The following is a 17,304-nucleotide window of genomic DNA, read 5'->3' as shown; positions in this document are numbered from 1 at the left end:
GGGGAAGCTGCTGTTAATCACCTGTCTTCACCTAGCAACTGTCTGGTGTCCAGCTGTGTTCACTGGCAGGCTGGTTGATTGTGCCCCGTTACCTTCTGAGGTGGCTGTGTGGGCAGACTCCCTCAGCTAATAGAGCCACTGAGCTCCATGACTACCTGACCTACTTGCTGACAACATGGTAGTCAGTGTAGCCAAAGAAAGCTACAGCAATGAGTAAAGTAACCTTCAAATTCTCATAATTTCTTACAAATTAAACCTTTATTCATTCAATTTCACCATGTTTGGCATGCTTGAACCACAACAGAATATTACATCCTAAAGCACTAAAATAGTGACTGTTGAAATGCAACAGAGCATATTTGTGCCTGACCCCTTTTTTCAGTTCTTCAGAAGAGGAAGAGTAGATTAACAGGAAACAAGTGCATGTTGCCACTTAGCATATTTAATATTGCGTCTTTGTATGCAGAGAACAAAACATCACACAGTAGTGTAGGGAACTCATTCAAGTTGGATCGCTCAGCCTTAGACAGGTAAATTTAGCATTTTTTCTTATTCACGGAGATGATAAGAACTTTCATAGAAAAACATTTTTATGAATATTAATATCATTAATATGTAGGAAGCTAAAAATACAGAATATATTGATTTAATATGATTGTGGGTAGATCAGGTATACTGTATTTATGTTTACTTTAATGATGTTATTGAACAATGTCAAGGGAAAAAAATTCAATCTTGCTCTCTTTCTATAACATGATCTCACAAACAACAGGTTTGACTTAGAAGAATGGAAGGATTCAACTTTACCAACGCCTCACATAATAACATCTCTGACTATGATGATATCTATCTCATCTTCCCTGGCATGAAAGTGGTGACATGCATTATCATTTCCATCGGCCTTTGTTTGACCCCCGTGGCCATTTATGCTGTTTGTTCTCTGGTATGTACATTATGAACAAGATTGAAGTTATTAACTGTCCGTGTCATGTGTCTGCTGTACAGTCTTTCTGTTAAGGATCTTGATCTTCAGGAAATAATTGCTTCATAATTAAAAGATTATTTTCTGCAAAGTAACTGTTTTGAAATCATTCATAGCCTGTTCACAACTTCCTACTCAATGATAAGAAAATATGATTTTCCATTACCTGCTCACAAACTCGTGGCAGAGATAAACATCAACCAGTTGCATCGCTGAATGTCATACTTTTGCAGACAGACCAGAAGCAGTTGTCAAGACAAATACCTGTCAATACTGATGTTGAGCATATGTATCTGTGTCTCCCTGTTGTTTACATCTTCTTTACCTTTGCCAATGTTTCCCTGCAGGTGAGAAAGGATCAGGTTGCTCCAATCTACGTCATCAACCTTCTCATTTCTGATCTTATTAAGCTCTGCTGCCTGATCATATGGGTGGCAGAAGAGGAGGAATCCATCACATCTGAAGTTGGATATTTTCTCTATGATGTAGGTCTGATGGCCAGTGTTGGCTTCATGGTGTGTGTCGCACTGGAAAGGTAACATCCTGTTTATACATCTGTTTGTCTATATCTATTGCGTGTGTAGCTACTTCTGTGTTTGACCATTATAATGCTGTATAATTCTGAAGCTCCTCAAACACTATGTGTCCATATTGTATTACAGGTATTTGGTCATTGCCCGTCCACTGTGGTACAGCTTCAAACGAACCATCAAGATCCCTGTGGTGGTCTGTGTCGTGGTCTGGGTCCTTCCACTTGTCTTCATCAGTTCTACATTCTGGATTCATTTTGAGGTGTATTTCATAATTTATGCCACCTATCTCCTCCTTCCTCTCCCACTGTTCATCTTCTTCCTGGGTGGGACCATCAAAGCTCTGTCTGCCAGTCGTGTCCCCTCTGATGAAAAACGAAGAATTGTTGGAATTTTGGTCCTCGTGCTGCTCATTTACACACTGCTGTTCATGCCCACTGTCATTTGGCAATTGGGAGTCGAAAACAACATTAGCACCAACATTTCTTTTTTGTTTGTCCAGTTGAGTCCCCTTGCCGACTTATTTCTGTATGTTTTCATGAGGAAAGGGACCATAGACAAGCTTCTGGCCTCTGTATGTTGCTGCAGAATGGACAGCAATGTCAGCAGCAGAATGGACAGCAATGATATCTGCAGTTCATCAGTATGAATGATGGCAAAATTTACACTGTCAGCTTCATGTAGGCAGAGAAAGAGGGAGGGAGAGAAAGGAGCCGCCCTGCTGTCTTACTACTGAATCTTTATTTCAATGTAATGTTTATTTTTTTACACTATCCAATGTTCATCTTTCCAAAACGGTATTTCTGTTGCCTTTTCAGATTTTTTTGGACAAATAAGAAACTAAACATGAAACTAATTTTCATCTTTATTTAATATGAGTTCAACAGCAGCTGTTTTATACTTTGAATATAGATACAATCTTCTAACATGATGCTAGTCACTTAAAATAAATTATAAATGTTCTGGAATTTGAAATAAAAATCTGTTCCTTGACAAAAATGTGAATGTCTGCCTTCGACTAATTTTTTAATTAAAACCTGATAAATGAACATAAAGCCAAAACCTGCAGTTACCACAGAAGATCTTGTAGTTTTGTGTTTTTTTGTGTTTTTTTTTTAATTTCCAAATTATGTTTCCAGAAACAGAATCAGAATCAGATTTCCTTTATTTGTCCCGCAAATGGGGAGATTTCTATGTTGCAGCAGCTGAAGGAAAGTACTATTACAATAAACAGAAATAATAGTAAGAAATAACAACATAATAAAAATGAAACAAAATAAAATAGACTTGTTGATACATAATATTGTACAATATGAACAGTGTAATTACATGCAGTGTGGCAGTGTATTTTATTGCCATAAAATATAAGATGTGGCAGGAACAACAGATAACATCAATACTTTTCAAGTCAGTAAAGTTTAACACACTGAATGTTGCTATTCTTAGACTTCAGTGAAGAGTTTAACCTAGTTTGCTTTTGTCTTGATATAAAAAACAGAATCATGCATCTCAAACTTTCACTGTGTAACAGAAGTTAATAAAGCAACTCACAAATTAAACCTTTATTTATTCAAATTCAACATATTTGGCATCCTTGAACCACAACAGAATATTTGTCAAAAACACTTGAACAGCAATGCAACAAAGCATATTTGTACCTAACTCCTTTATCTCAGTTCTATAGAATAGGAGAAGTAGATAACCAGGAAATGACTGGCATACTGTCATCAGACAGTGGTGTAGGGAACTTATTCAAGTTGGATCGCTCAGCCTTAGAATGGTAATTGTTGCTGTTTTTACTTATTCGCAGAGATAATAACATCTTTAAACAGTTTTTCAAATCTTTTTTTTTTATATATTTATTTCATTGTGTGAAACTAAAAATAGAGAATGTATTGATTTGATATGATCGTGGGTATATTAGGTATACTGTATTTGTGTTTACTTTCATGATGTCACTGAACAACGTCAGGTAAGAAATAAAAAATCTCTTTTTCTATAACGTGATCTGACAAACAACAGGTTTAACTCAGAAGAATGGAAGGATTCAACTTTACCAACGTCTCACATAACAACATCTCTGACTCTGATGGTATCAAACGCTCCCTGTCTACCATCAAAGTGGTGGCATGCATTATCATTTCCATCGGCCTTTGTTTGATCCTTGTGGCCATGTTTGCTGTTTGTTCTCTGGTATGTACATTATGACCAAGATTGCACTTATTAACTGTCTGTGTCATATGTTTGCTGTACAGTCTTTCTGTTAAGGATCTTGATCTACAGGAAAAAATAACTTCATAATTAAGAGATTATTTTTTTAGTAAAGTAACTGCTTTAAAAGCCTTCGTGGCCTGATTACAACTTCCTACTCAATGATAAGATGATATGATTTTTTCTGTACTTACATATGCTTACAAACTCGTAGCAGAGATAAACATCAACCAGTAGCATCGCTGAATGTCGTCTTTTTGCAGACGGACCAAAAGCAGTCGTCAAGACAAATACCTGTCAATACTGATGTTGAGCATAATGTGTCTGTGCCTCAGTGTTGTTTACATGTTCTTTACCTTTGCTGATGTTTCCCTGCAGGTGAGAAAGAATCATGTTGCTCCAATCTACGTCATCAACCTTCTCATTTCTGACCTCATTCAGCTCTGCTGCCTGATAATATGGCTGGCAGAAGAGAAGAAATCGATCACATATATAGTTGGATCTTTTCTCTATAATGTAGGTCTGATGGCTAGTGTTGGCTTCATGGTGTGCATCGCCCTGGAAAGGTAACTATCTGTCTCATAAGTTTGTGTGTAGCTTCTTCTGTGTATTACCATTATATTTCTATATAAATGTGAAGCCTCTTGAACAAAGTATGTCCATATTGTATTACAGGTATCTGGTCATCGCCTGTCCACTGTGGTACCGCTTCAGACACACCATCAAGTTCTCTGTGGTTCTCTGTGTTATGGTCTGGGTCCTTTCTCCTGTCCTGTTTGTCCTCACACTTTGGGTGCCGCAGGATCGTTATATCACAAACATCATCATGGGGACTTCCCTCCTCCTTCCTCTCCCACTGTTCATCTTCTTCCTGGGTGGGACCATCAGAGCTCTGTCTGCCAGTCGTGTCCCCTCTGATGAAAAACGAAGAATTGTGGGGATTTTGGTCCTGGTGCTGCTCATGTTCACGCTGCTGTTCATGCCCAAAATCATTTATAGACTGGCAAAGCAACACAGCTATACCTTAAACAAATTGTCTTTTGTGTTTGTCCAGTTGAGTCCCCTTGCAGATGCATTTCTGTATGTTTTCATGAGGAAAGGGACCATAGACAAGCTTCTGGCCACTGTGTGTTGCTGCAGAATGGACAGCAATGACAGCAGCAGAATGGACAGCAATGATATCACCAGTTCAACAGTGTGAATGATGACATCATTTACATGGTCAGCTTCATGTAGGCAGAGAAAGAGGGAGGGAGAGAAAGGAGCCGCCCTGCTTTCTTATTCCTGAAACCTTTTATCAGTATAGTTTATTTTTAAAGCTATATCTAATGTTCATCTCTCCAAAACTGTATTTCTGTTGCTTTTCATAATAATTGGGACACATAAGAAACTATACATAATAATATATATGTATATATGTTAGTCTGTATTTAATATGAGTTCAACAGCAGCTGTTTTGTACTTTCAGTATGGATACAATCTTCTATCAAGATGTTTGCCACTTAAAATAAAATTGTAAATTTTCTGAAAATTCAAATGAAAATCTGTTTCTCGACAAAATTGTAAATGTCTGGCCTCGACCAACTTTCTGAAGTTTAACCTGCTAAATCACCATAAAGCCTAAACTTATATCTTTTCAGTGAAGAGTTGCTTTTTTCTTGATTAAAATAGAGGTTTTCATGCATCTTAAACTTTCACTGTGTTAAAGAAATTTGGTGTAGTGACAATGTTGCGCAAGACAGTTGAGTATTCTTTCTGATGCAATCAACAGGCTTCTCTTTGTGTTCAGAATGTTTAGTTTCCAAGTGACATCTTATCTTGTTCGGCATATTTTTGAAATTGTACTTTTCAAGTGACTCTTGTCAGTATTAGAAAACCTAACAACATTTACAGGCATTGTTGTACAAACACAGTCAGGGCTGTTTAAAGTTGTTTATCCACTATGAATAATAACTGAACTTATACTAAATTAGTGACTTTGAAAAGAGAACTGCACAAATTGAGGGACAGCCAGCTGAAATATCTGAAATGCCAGACATCCATCAGATGTGCATGAGCCACATCTGATCATTCATTAGGTGCTGTGATCCCTCTTATTTCTGATATGTATACTTTTATCATGACAAGCCAATGCTCTCTGTGAAACGAGCAATGATGTTTTAATGAGGAAATGCACAATGCAAATGTTTTGCAAGTCATGTACAATGTGATGTTGCGACATTTGAATGACCAAGTTTTCTAAAAACATGTTAAGGAAGCAGTTCACCCAGAAATAACAACTCAGTCATCATCTCCTCCCTCCATGCTGATGCAGAGTCAGGTGAAGCTGCTGTCAATCACCTGTCTTCACCTATTAACTGTCTGGTGTCTAGCTGTGTTCACTGGCAGGCTGGTTGACTGTGCCCTGTTACCTTCTGAGATGGCTGTGTGGGCAGACTCCCTCAGCTAATAGAGCCACTGAGCTCCATGACTACCTGACCTACTTGCTGACAACATGGTAGTCAGTGTAGCCAAAGATAGCTACAGCAATGAGTAAAGTTACCTTCAAATTCTGATATTTTCTTACAAATTAAACCTTAATTCATTCAATTTCACTCTATTTGGCATGCTTGAACCACAACAGAATATTACATCCTAAAGCACTAAAATAGTGACTGTTGAAATGCAACAGAGCATATTTGTGCCTAACCCCTTTTTTTTTGGTTCTTCAGAAGAGGAAGAGTAGATTAACAGGAAACAAGTGCATGTTGCCACTTAGCATATTTGATATTGCGTCTTTGTATGCAGAGGACAAAACATCAGGCGGTGGTGTAGGGAACTCATTCAAGTTAGATCACTCAGCCTTAGAAAGGTAAATTTAGCAGTATTTCTTCTTTACGGAGATGATAAGAACTGTAAACATTCATAGAAACACATTTTTATGAATATTAATGTCATTAATATGTATGAAGCTAAAAATACAGAATGTTTTGATTTGATATGATTGTGGGTATATTAGGTATACTGTATTTGTGTTTACTTTAATGATGTTAATGAACAATGTCAGGGAAAACATTTTTTAATCTTGCCCCCTTTCTATAATGTGATCTGACAAACAACAGGTTTGACTCAGAAGAATGGAAGGATTCAACTTTACCAACGCCTCACATAACAACATCTCTGACCCTGATGGTATCAAACGCCCCCTGTCCAGCATGGAAGTGGTGACGTGCATTATCATTTCCATCGGCCTTTGTTTGACCCCTGTGGCCATCTATGCTGTTTCTGTATATCTGTATATCTATCATGTGTGTAGCTACTTCTGTGTTTGACCATTATAATACTGTATAATTCTAAAGCTCCTCAAACACTATGTGTCCATATTGTATTACAGGTATTTGGTCATTGCCGGTCCACTGTGGTACAGCTTCAAATGTGTCATGAAGACCCCTGTGTTGGTCTGTGTTGTGGTCTGGATCCTTCCTGTCTTCATCAGTTGTACATTCTGGATCAATGTAAATGTCTATGATATAATTTCTGCCACCTATCTCCTCCTTCCTCTCCCACTGTTCATCTTCTTCCTGGGTGGGACCATCAGAGCTCTGTCTGCCAGTCGTGTCCCCTCTGATGAAAAACGAAGAATTGTGGGGATTTTGGTCCTGGTGCTGCTCATTTACACTCTGCTGTTCATGCCCACTGTCATTTGGCAATTGGGAGTCGGTAACAACATCAGCACCAAGCTTTCTTTTTTGTTTGTCCAGTTGAGTCCCCTTGCCGACTTATTTCTGGATGTTTTCATGAGGAAAGGGACCATAGACAAGTTTCTGGCCTCTGTGTGTTGCTGCAGAATGGACAGCAATGTCAGCAGCAGAATGGACAGCAATGATATCTGCAGTTCATCAGTATGAACGATGATGACATTATTTACATAGTCAGCTTCATGTAGGCAGAGAAAGAGAGAGGGAGAGAAAGGAGCCGCCCTGCTGTCTTGATCCTGAACCTTTACTTCAACGTAGTTGTTTATTTTTCAACACTATATCTAATGTTCATCCCTCCAAAACTGTATTCCTGTGGCTTTTTCATTATTTTTTGGACAAATATGAAACTAAACGTGATAATAATTTTCCTCTTTATTTAATATGAGTTCAACAGCAGCTGTTTCATACTTTCAATATAGATGCAATCTTCTATGATGATGCTTGTCACTTAAAATGAAATTGTAAATATTCTGGAAATTAAAATAAAAATCAGTTTCGTGAAAAAATGTGAATGTCTGCCTTCGACTAATTTATTAATTTTTTTTAAATATAAACCTGATAAATGAACATGAAGCCAAACCCTGCAGTTACCAGAGAGGATCTTGTAGTTTTGTGTTGTTTTGTGTTTTTTACATTTTCAAATTATGTTTCCAGAAACAGAATCAGAATCCAAATTCCTTTATTTTTTCTACAAAAGGGGAGGTTTCTATGTTACAGCAGCCAAAGGACAGTAATATTACAATAAACAATGATAATACTAAACAATAACAATATAATAGAAATGAAAAAAAATAAATAGACTTGTTTGTACGTAATATTGTACAACGCGAACTGTGTAATTACATACAGTGTGGCAGTGTATTTCATTGCCATAAAATATAAGATGTTACAGGGACAACAGATAACATCAATACGTTTCAAGTAAGGAAAGTTCAACACACTGAATGCTGATATTTTTAGACTTTAGTGAAGAGTTTAATCCAGTTTGCTTTTGTCTTAATATATAAAAAAAGCGTGATCATGCATCCCAAACTTTCACTGTGTAACAGAAGTTAGTAAAGCAAATCACAAATCAAACCTTTATTCCTTCAAATTCAACATATTTGGCTTGCTAGAACCACAACAGAATAACTTGTCAAAAACACTTGAAAAGAAACTGTTAAAATGCAACAGCGCATATTTGTGCCTGACTCCTTTATCTCAGTTCTTCAGAATAGGAGAAGTAGATAACCAGGAAATGACTGCATGTTGTCACTTAGCATATTTAAAATTGTGTCTTTGTATGCCGAGGACAAAACATCAGACAGTAGTGTAGGGAACTCATTCAAGTTGGATCACTCAGCCTTAGAAAGGTAAATTTTGCTGTTTTTTCTTATTTGCAGAGATAATAAGATCTTTAAGCAGTCATTAAAAACATTGTTGCATGAATGTTTTATCAGTGTGTGAAAGTAAAAATACAGAATGTATTGATTTGATATGATTGTGGGTATATTAGGTATACTGTATTTGTGTTTACTTTCATGATGTCACTGAACAACGTCAGGTAAGAAATGCAAAATCTCCCTTTCTATAATGTGATCTGACAAACAACAGGTTTAACTCAGAAGAATGGAAGGATTCAACTTTACCAATGCCTCACATAACAACATCTCTGACCCTGATGGTATCAAAATCAACCTCTCTCGCATGGATGTGGTGGCATGCATTATCATTTCCATCGGTCTTTGTTTGACCCCCGTGGCCATCTATGCTGTTTGTTCTCTGGTATGTACATTATGACCAAGATTGAACTTATCAACTGTCTGTGTCATGTGTCTGCTGTACAGTCTTTCTGTAAAGGATCTTGATCTTCAGGAAAAATTTACTCCATAATTAAAAGATCATTTTTTTGTAAAGTAACTACTTTAAAGTCTTTATGGCCTGTTTACAACTTCCTCCTCAATGATAAGTTAACATGATTTTTCTGTACCTGCTCACAAACTCGTGGCAGAGATAAACATCAACCAATTGCATCGCTGAATGTCATCTTTTTGCAGACAGAGCAAAAGCAGTTGTCAAGACAAATACCTGTCAATACTGATGTTGAGCATATGTATCTGTGTCTCCCTGTTGTTTACATGTTCTTTACCTTTGCCAATGTTTCCCTGCAGGTGAGAAAGAATCATGTTGCTCCAATCTACGTCATCAACCTTCTCATTTCTGACCTCATTCAGTTCTGCTGCCTGATTGTGGTGGTGGCAGAAGAGGAGAAATCGATGACATATGAAATTGGATTTTATCTTTATGATGTAGGTCTAATGGCCAGTGTTGGCTTCATGGTGTGTGTCGCACTGGAAAGGTAACAACCTGTTTCTGTCTATCTGTATATGTCTATATCTATTATGTGTGTAGCTACTTCTGTGTTTGACCATTATACAACTGTATAATTCTAAAGGTCCTCAAACACTATGTGTCCATATTGTATTACAGGTATTTGGTCATTGCCCGTCCACTGTGGTACAGCTTCAAACGAGCCATCAAGACCCCTGCGGTGGTCTGTGTTGTGGTCTGGGTCCTTCCTGTCTTCATCAGTTCTACATTCTGGATTAATGAGAATGTCTATGATATAATTTGTGCCACCTATCTCCTCCTTCCTCTCCCACTGCTCATCTTCTTCCTGGGTGGGTCCAGCAGAGCTCTGTCTGCCAGTCGTGTCTCTTCTGATGAAAAACGAAGAATTGTGGGGATTTTGGTCCTGGTGCTGCTCATTTACACTCTGCTGTTCATGCCCACTGTCATTTGGCAATTGGGAGTCAGTAATGACAGTAGCGCGGACCTTTCTTTTTTGTTTGTCCAGTTGAGTCCCCTTGCAGACTTATTTCTGTATGTTTTCATGAGGAAAGGGACCATAGACAAGCTTCTGGCCTCTGTGTGTTGCTGCAGAATGGACAGCAATGTCAGCAGCAGAATGGACAGCAATAATATCTGCAGTTCATCAGTGTGAATGATGACAACATTTACAAAGTCAGCTTCATGTTGGCAAAGAAAAAGAGATGGAAAGAAAGGAGCCGCCCGCTGTCTTACTCCTGAATCTTTATTTCAACGTAGGTGTTTATTTTTCAACATTATATCTAATGTTCATCTCTCCAAAACTGTATTTCTGTTGCTTTTTCATAATAACTGGGACAAATAAGAAACTATACATGATAATATATATGTACATATGTTAGTCTGTATTTAATATTTGTACTTTCAGTATGGATACAATCTTCTATCAAGATGTTTGCTAATTAAAATAAATTGTACATTTTCTGAAAATTCAAATAAAAATCTGTTTCTAGAAAAAATTGTAAATGTCTGCCCTCGAACCAACTTTCTGAAGTTTAACCTGATAAATCACCATGAAGCCAAAACCTGCAGTTACCACAGAGGATCTTGTAGTTTTTTGTTGTTTTGTGAGTACCTTGTTTTTCTGATTAGGTGGTAAGATATCTGACAGATACGACCTGTATCTGTGCTAGGTATGCTTGAGTGTCTGTTTTACCTTACATTCACGTGTATATCTTTTCAGTGAAGAGTTGCTTTTTTCTTGATTGAAAATAGAGGTTATCATGTATCTTAAACTTTCACTGTGTTACAGAAGTTTAGTGAAGCGACAATGTTGCGCAAGACAGTTGAGTATTCTTTCTAATGTAATCAACAGGCTTCTCTTTGTGTTCAGGATGTTTTTGAAAATTGAACTTTACAATGACTCTTCTCAGTGTTAGAACACCTAACAACATTGAACAAATACAGTCAGGGCTGTTTAATGTTGTTTATCCACTATGATTAATAACTGAACTTACACTAAATTAGTGACCTTGACAAGAGAACTGCTCAAATTGAGGGACAGACTCCCTCAGCTAATAGAGCCACTTAGCTCCATGACTACCTGAGCTACTTGCTGACAACATGGTAGTCAGTGTAGCCAAAGATGAGTAAAGTAACCTTCAAATTCTGATCATTTCTTACAAATTAAACCTTTATTCATTCAGATTCACTGTATTTGGCATGCTTGAACCACAACAGAATATTACATCCTAAAGCACTGAAATAGTGACTGTGAAAATGCAACAGAGCATATTTGTGCCTGACCACTTTTTTTTTTCAGTTCTTCAGAAGAGGAAGAGTAGATTAACAGGAAATGATTGCATGTTGTCACTTAGCATATTTTGCATTGCATCTTTGTATGCAGAGGACAAAACATCAGACAGTAGTGTAGGGAACTGATTCAAGTTGGATCACTCAGCCTTAGACAGGTAAATTAACCTTTTTTTCGTATTTACGGAGATGATGGGTCATAGAAATGAATTTCTATGAATATTTATATCAATTTATGAAGCTAAAAATACAGAATGTAATGATTAAATATGATTGTGGGTAGATTAGGTATACTGTATTTTTGTTTACTTTCATGATGTCATTGAACAGTGTCAGGGAAACATTTTTTAAATCTCTCTCCCTTTCTATAACATGATCTCACAAACAACAGGTTTAACTCAGAAGAATGGAAGGATTCAACTATACCAACCCCTGACAGGACAACATCTCTGACCCTGATGGTATCTATCTCATCCCCCCTGGCATTAAAGTGGTGACATGCATTATCATTTCCATCGGTCTTTGTTTGACCCCCACTGCCATCTATGCTGTTTGTTCTCTGGTATGTACATTATGACCAAGATTTAAATGTATTAACTTTCTGTGTCATGTGTCTGCTGTACAGTCTTTCTGTAAAGGATCTTGGTCTACAGGAAAAAAGTAGTTCATAATTAAAATGTATAATAAGCTGACTGGAGCACATTTAGTCTACATGTGTGGCTGTCCTCTTTTAAACTGTTAACTGAAGTTGATGCCATTCTGTTACAACGCAACTAAAATCATAAAATTGTCATCAGTTTTGTCAGAGATATATCTAGGAGAGGTGGATGTTTAAGATGTTTAAGATGACAATTTGGACAAAAGAAGATGCCAGTGTTTTGATTTATGTTTTTCTTTCTTGTTTTATTTATTTATTTTTATCTTATTCATTCTCCCTTTTTGTTGATTTGTAGTATTTTAAGTAATTCAGCCCTTGATCGTGCCATCTTTGACAGAGCATACATTTAATCATATAGATTTATAAAACAACCTTTAATATAACCTTCTTCCACGTTGGAAAATATTCTTTTTTTAGTTAAGTAACTGATTTAAAAGTCTGTGTAGCCTCTTTACAACGTCCTACTCACTGATAAGATGATATGATTTTTTTAGTACTTACATATGCTTAAAAACTTGTGGCAGAGATAAACATCAACCAGTTGCATCGCTGAATTTCATCTTTTTGCAGATAGACCAAAAGCAGCTACATGACAAATACCTGACAATACTGATGTTGAGCATATGTATCTGTGTCTCCCTGTTGTTTACATGTTCTTTACCTTTGCCAATGTTTCCCTGCAGGTGAGAAAGGATCATGTTGCTCCAATCTACGTCATCAACCTTCTCATTTCTGACCTCATTCAGTTCTGCTGCCTGATTGTGTTGGTGGCAGCACAGGAAGATCTGATCACATTTCAAATTGGATTTTATCTTTATAAACTAGGTTTTTTGGCCAGTGTTGGCTTCATGATGTGTGTCGCACTGGAAAGGTAACAACCTGTTTCTGTATATCTGTATATGTCTATATCTATCATGTGTGTAGCTACTTCTGTGTTTGACCGTTGTAATACTGTCTAATTCTAAAATTCCTCAAACACTGTGTGTCCATCTTGTATTACAGGTATTTGGTTATTGCCTGTCCACTGTGGTACAGCTTCAGAGGAACCATCAAGACCCCTGTGGTGATCTGTATCGTGGTCTGGGTCCTACCTCCTGTCTTAATCAGTTCTAGATTCTGGATTTATTTTAAGGTCTATTTGGTCATTCATGCCACCTATCTCCTCCTTCCTCTCCCTCTGTTCATCTTCTTTCTGGGTGGGACCATCAGAGCTCTGTCTGCCAGTCGTGTCCGCTCTGATGAAAAATGAAGAATTGTGGGGATTTTGGTCCTGGTGCTGCTTATTTACACACTGTTGTTCTTCCCCATAATCATGTATAACTTGGCAGCGGGTAAGGACTATACCCTCTCCGATGTGCCTTTTTTGTTTGTCCAGTTGAGTCCCCTTGCCGACTTATTTCTGTATGTTTTCATGAGGAAAGGGACCATAGACAAGCTTCTGGCCTCTGTGTGTTGCTGCAGAATGGACAGCAATGATATCACCGGTCCAACAGTGTGAATGATGACAACATTTACACAGTCAGCTTCATGTAGGCAGAGAAAGAGGGAGGGAGAGAAAGGAGCTGCCCTGCTGTCTTACTCCTGAAACTTTTTATCAATGCAATATTTAGTTTTTTAAAGCTATACCTATTGTTCATCTATCCAAAACTGTATTTCTGTTGTTTTTTCATTATTTTGGAGACAAATAAGAAACTATACGTGATAATATATCATGTACATGTGTTCATCTTTATTAATTTGAGTTCAACATCAGCTGTTTTGTACTTTCAGTACGGATACAATCTTATGTCATGATGTTTTTCACTTAAAATAAAATTGTACATTTTCAGATAAAAAAAAGGGTTTCATGCATCTTAAACTTTCACTGTGTTACAGAAGTTTAGTGAAGCGACAATGTTGCGCAAGACAGTTGAGTATTCTTTCTGATGTAATCAACAGGCTTCTCTTTGTGTTCAGGATGTTTGGTTTCCAAGTGACACCTTATCTTGTTCGATATATTTTTGAAAAAGAACTTTACAAGTGACTCTTTTCAGTATCAAAACACATAACAATGTTGTGCAAATACAGTCAGGGCTGTTTAATGTTGTTCATCCACTATGATTAATAACTGAACTTACACTAAATGAGTGACTTTGAAAAGAGAACTGCTCAAATTGAGGGACAACCAGCGGAAATATCTGAGATGCCAGACATCCATCAGATGTGCAAGAGCCACATGTGATCATTCATTAGGTGCTGTGATCCCCCTTATTTCTGATATGTATACTTTTATCATGACAATGCTCTCTGTGAAATGAGTGATGACGTTTTAATGAGGAAATGCACGATGCAAACGTTTTGCAAGTCATGTACAATGTGATGTTGCAATATTTGAATGACCAAGTTTTCTAAAAACATGTTAAGGAAGCAGCTCACCCAGAAATAAAAATGTAGTGATCATCTCCTCCCTCCATGCTGATGGAGAGTCAGGTGAAGCTGCTGTCAATCACCTGTCCTCACCTAGCAACTGTCTGGTGTCCAGCTGTGTTCACTTGCAGGCTGGTTGACTGTGCCCTGTTACCTTCTGAGGTGGCTGTGTGGGCAGACTCCCTCAGCTAATAGAGCCACTGAGCTCCATGACTACCTGACCTACTTGCTGACAACATGGTCATCAGTGTAGCCAAAGAAAGCTACAGCAATGAGTAAAGTTACCTTCAAATTCTGATAATTTTTTACAAATTAAACCTTAATTCATTCAAATTCACTGTATTTGGCATGCTTCAACCACAACAGAATATTACATCCTAAAGCACTGAAATAGTGACTGTTGAAATGCAACAGAGCATATTTGTGCCTGACCCCTTTTTTCAGTTATTCAGAAGAGGAAGAGTAGATCAACAGGAAATGATTGCATGTTGTCACTTAGCATATTTAATATTGCATCTTAGTATGCAGAGGACAAAACATCACACAGTAGTGTAGGGAACTCATTCAAGTTGGATCGCTCTGCCTTAGACAGGTACATTTTGCATTTTTTATTATTCAGAGATGATAAGAACTGTAAACAATCATAGAAATGATTTTTTATGAATATTTATATCAATTTACAAAGCTAAAAATACAGAATTTAATGATTAAATATGATTGTGGGTAGATGTGGTATATTGTATTTGTGTTTACTTTCATGATGTCACTGAACAATTTCAGGGGGAAAAAAAATCTATCTTGCTCCCTTTCTATAACATGATCTCACAAACAACAGGTTTAACTTAGAAGAATGGAAGGATTCAACTTTACCAACGCCTCACATAACAACATCTCTGACCCTGATGGTATCAAACGCTCCTTATCTACCATGAAAGTGGTGACATGCATTATCATTTCCATCGGCCTTTGTTTGACCCCCGTGGCCATCTATGCGGTTTGTTCTCTGGTATGTACATTATGACCAAGATTTTTCTCATGAACTGTCTGTGTCATGTGTCTGCTGTACAGTCTTTCTGTAAAGGATCTTGATCTTAAGGAAAAATTTACTTCATAATTAAAAGATTATTTTGTTTGTAAAGTAACTACTTTAAAGTCTTTATGGCCTGTTTACAACTTCCTACTAAATGATAAGGTAACATGATTTTTCAGTACCTGCTCTCAAACTCGTAGCTGAGATAAACATCAACCACTTGCATCGCTGAATGTCATCTTTTTGCAGACTGACCAGAAGCAGTTGTCAAGACAAATACCTGTCAATACTGATGTTGAGCATATGTATCTGTGTCTCCCTGTTGTTTACATCTTCTTTACCTTTGCCAATGTTTCCCTGCAGGTGAGAAAGAATCATGTTGCTCCAATCTACGTCATCAACCTTCTCATTTCTGACCTCATTCAGTTCTGCTGCCTGATCATATCGGTGGCAGAACAGGAGAAATCACATTCAATCACATTGAAAGTTGGATATTTTCTCTATGATGTAGGTCTGATGGCCAGTGTTGGCTTCATGGTGTGTGTCGCACTGGAAAGGTAACAACCTGTTTCTGTATATCTGTATATGTCTATATCTATCATGTGTGTAGCTACTTCTGTGTTTGACCATTATGAACACGGTATAATTCTGAAGCTCCTCAAACATTACGTGTCCATATTGTATTACAGGTATTTGGTCATTGCCCGTCCACTGTGGTACAGCTTCAAACGTGTCATCAAGACCCCTGTGTTGGTCTGTGTTGTGGTCTGGATCCTTCCTGTCTTCATCAGTTCTACATTCTGGATCAATGAAAATGTCTATGCTATAATTTCTGCCACCTATCTCCTCCTTCCTCTCCCACTGCTCATCTCCTTCCTGGGTGGGACCATCAGAGCTCTGTCTGCCAGTCGTGTCTCTTCTGATGAAAAACGAAGAATTGTGGGGATTTTGGTCCTGGTGCTGCTCATTTACACTCTGCTGTTCATGCCCACTGTCATTTGGCAATTGGGAGACAGTAATGACAGTAGCGCGGACCTTTCTTTTTTGTTTGTCCAGTTGAGTCCCCTTGCAGACTTATTTCTGTATGTTTTCATGAGGAAAGGGACCATAGACAAGCTTCTGGCCTCTGTGTGTTGCTGCAGAATGGACAGCAATGTCAGCAGCAGAATGGACAGCACTTATATCAGCAGTTCAACAGTGTGAATGATGACAACATTTACACCGTCAGCTTCATGTAGGCAGAGAAAGAGGGAGGGAGAGAAAGGAGCCGCCCTGCTGTCTTACTACTGAATCTTTATTTCAACGCAATGTTTATTTTTCGACACTATATCTAATGTTAATCTCTCCAAAACTGTATTTCTGTTGCTTTTTCACAAAGTTTTGAACATTTAAGAAACTTAACGTGATACTGCACATGTTCATTTTTATTTAGTGAGTTCAGCAGCAGCTGTTTTGAAAATTCTGATTCTAGGCAAAAATGTGAATGTCTGCCCTTGACTAACTTTCTGAATTTAAACCTTATAAATGAACATAAAGCCAAAACCTTCAGTTAACACAGAAGATCTTGTAGTTTTTTTCCCCCACATTGTGTTTTGTCATAAAACATAAGGTGTGACAGGGACAACTGATAA

General features: G+C 37.6%; 4 protein-coding genes and 1 pseudogene across 4 annotated transcripts; all 5 read left to right on the top strand.

The window, feature by feature from the left end:
• Nucleotides 1-865: 865 nt before the first annotated feature.
• LOC115596964 (G-protein coupled receptor 4-like) lies at nt 866-2,198 on the top strand. The gene is made up of 3 exons (XM_030442468.1): nt 866-943; nt 1,330-1,517; nt 1,645-2,198. The coding sequence occupies exons 1-3, from the start codon at nt 866-868 to the stop codon at nt 2,159-2,161; spliced, it is 783 nt and encodes a 260-aa protein (XP_030298328.1). The 3' UTR covers nt 2,162-2,198.
• Nucleotides 2,199-3,262: 1,064 nt separating this feature from the next.
• LOC115596963 (psychosine receptor-like) lies at nt 3,263-5,194 on the top strand. Its single transcript, XM_030442467.1, has 4 exons — nt 3,263-3,292; nt 3,535-3,705; nt 4,102-4,289; nt 4,399-5,194. Exons 2-4 carry the CDS (start codon nt 3,550-3,552, stop codon nt 4,922-4,924), a joined length of 870 nt encoding a protein of 289 aa, XP_030298327.1. The 5' UTR covers nt 3,263-3,292; nt 3,535-3,549; the 3' UTR covers nt 4,925-5,194.
• A 3,571-nt stretch (nt 5,195-8,765) lies between these two features.
• On the top strand, nt 8,766-10,620 carry LOC115596290 (G-protein coupled receptor 4-like). The gene is made up of 4 exons (XM_030441195.1): nt 8,766-8,812; nt 9,054-9,224; nt 9,611-9,798; nt 9,930-10,620. Exons 2-4 carry the CDS (start codon nt 9,069-9,071, stop codon nt 10,441-10,443), a joined length of 858 nt encoding a protein of 285 aa, XP_030297055.1. The 5' UTR covers nt 8,766-8,812; nt 9,054-9,068; the 3' UTR covers nt 10,444-10,620.
• Nucleotides 10,621-11,412: 792 nt separating this feature from the next.
• Nucleotides 11,413-13,983, top strand: LOC115596828 (G-protein coupled receptor 4-like; annotated as a pseudogene).
• Nucleotides 13,984-15,493: 1,510 nt separating this feature from the next.
• LOC115596827 (G-protein coupled receptor 4-like) lies at nt 15,494-17,081 on the top strand. Its single transcript, XM_030442238.1, has 3 exons — nt 15,494-15,649; nt 16,037-16,230; nt 16,363-17,081. The coding sequence occupies exons 1-3, from the start codon at nt 15,494-15,496 to the stop codon at nt 16,874-16,876; spliced, it is 864 nt and encodes a 287-aa protein (XP_030298098.1). The 3' UTR covers nt 16,877-17,081.
• Nucleotides 17,082-17,304: the final 223 nt, after the last annotated feature.

This window comes from Sparus aurata, chromosome 15 (assembly GCF_900880675.1).
Source record: "Sparus aurata chromosome 15, fSpaAur1.1, whole genome shotgun sequence".
NCBI classification, from domain to species: Eukaryota; Metazoa; Chordata; class Actinopteri; order Spariformes; family Sparidae; genus Sparus; species Sparus aurata.
This window is presented reverse-complemented; position numbering and strand designations above follow the sequence as displayed.

Excerpts from the sequence above, each read along its gene's own strand:
- LOC115596964 (XM_030442468.1), top strand. The coding sequence starts at position 866 with ATGAAAGTGGTGACATGCATTATCATTTCCATCGGCCTTTGTTTGACC. Across the intron at positions 944-1,329 it reads TTTATGCTGTTTGTTCTCTG|GTGAGAAAGGATCAGGTTGC; the intron begins GTATGTACATTA and ends GTTTCCCTGCAG. Across the intron at positions 1,518-1,644 it reads GTGTGTGTCGCACTGGAAAG|GTATTTGGTCATTGCCCGTC; the intron begins GTAACATCCTGT and ends ATTGTATTACAG.
- LOC115596963 (XM_030442467.1), top strand. The coding sequence starts at position 3,550 with ATGGAAGGATTCAACTTTACCAACGTCTCACATAACAACATCTCTGAC. Across the intron at positions 3,706-4,101 it reads TGTTTGCTGTTTGTTCTCTG|GTGAGAAAGAATCATGTTGC; the intron begins GTATGTACATTA and ends GTTTCCCTGCAG. Across the intron at positions 4,290-4,398 it reads GTGTGCATCGCCCTGGAAAG|GTATCTGGTCATCGCCTGTC; the intron begins GTAACTATCTGT and ends ATTGTATTACAG.
- LOC115596290 (XM_030441195.1), top strand. The coding sequence starts at position 9,069 with ATGGAAGGATTCAACTTTACCAATGCCTCACATAACAACATCTCTGAC. Across the intron at positions 9,225-9,610 it reads TCTATGCTGTTTGTTCTCTG|GTGAGAAAGAATCATGTTGC; the intron begins GTATGTACATTA and ends GTTTCCCTGCAG. Across the intron at positions 9,799-9,929 it reads GTGTGTGTCGCACTGGAAAG|GTATTTGGTCATTGCCCGTC; the intron begins GTAACAACCTGT and ends ATTGTATTACAG.
- LOC115596827 (XM_030442238.1), top strand. The coding sequence starts at position 15,494 with ATGGAAGGATTCAACTTTACCAACGCCTCACATAACAACATCTCTGAC. Across the intron at positions 15,650-16,036 it reads TCTATGCGGTTTGTTCTCTG|GTGAGAAAGAATCATGTTGC; the intron begins GTATGTACATTA and ends GTTTCCCTGCAG. Across the intron at positions 16,231-16,362 it reads GTGTGTGTCGCACTGGAAAG|GTATTTGGTCATTGCCCGTC; the intron begins GTAACAACCTGT and ends ATTGTATTACAG.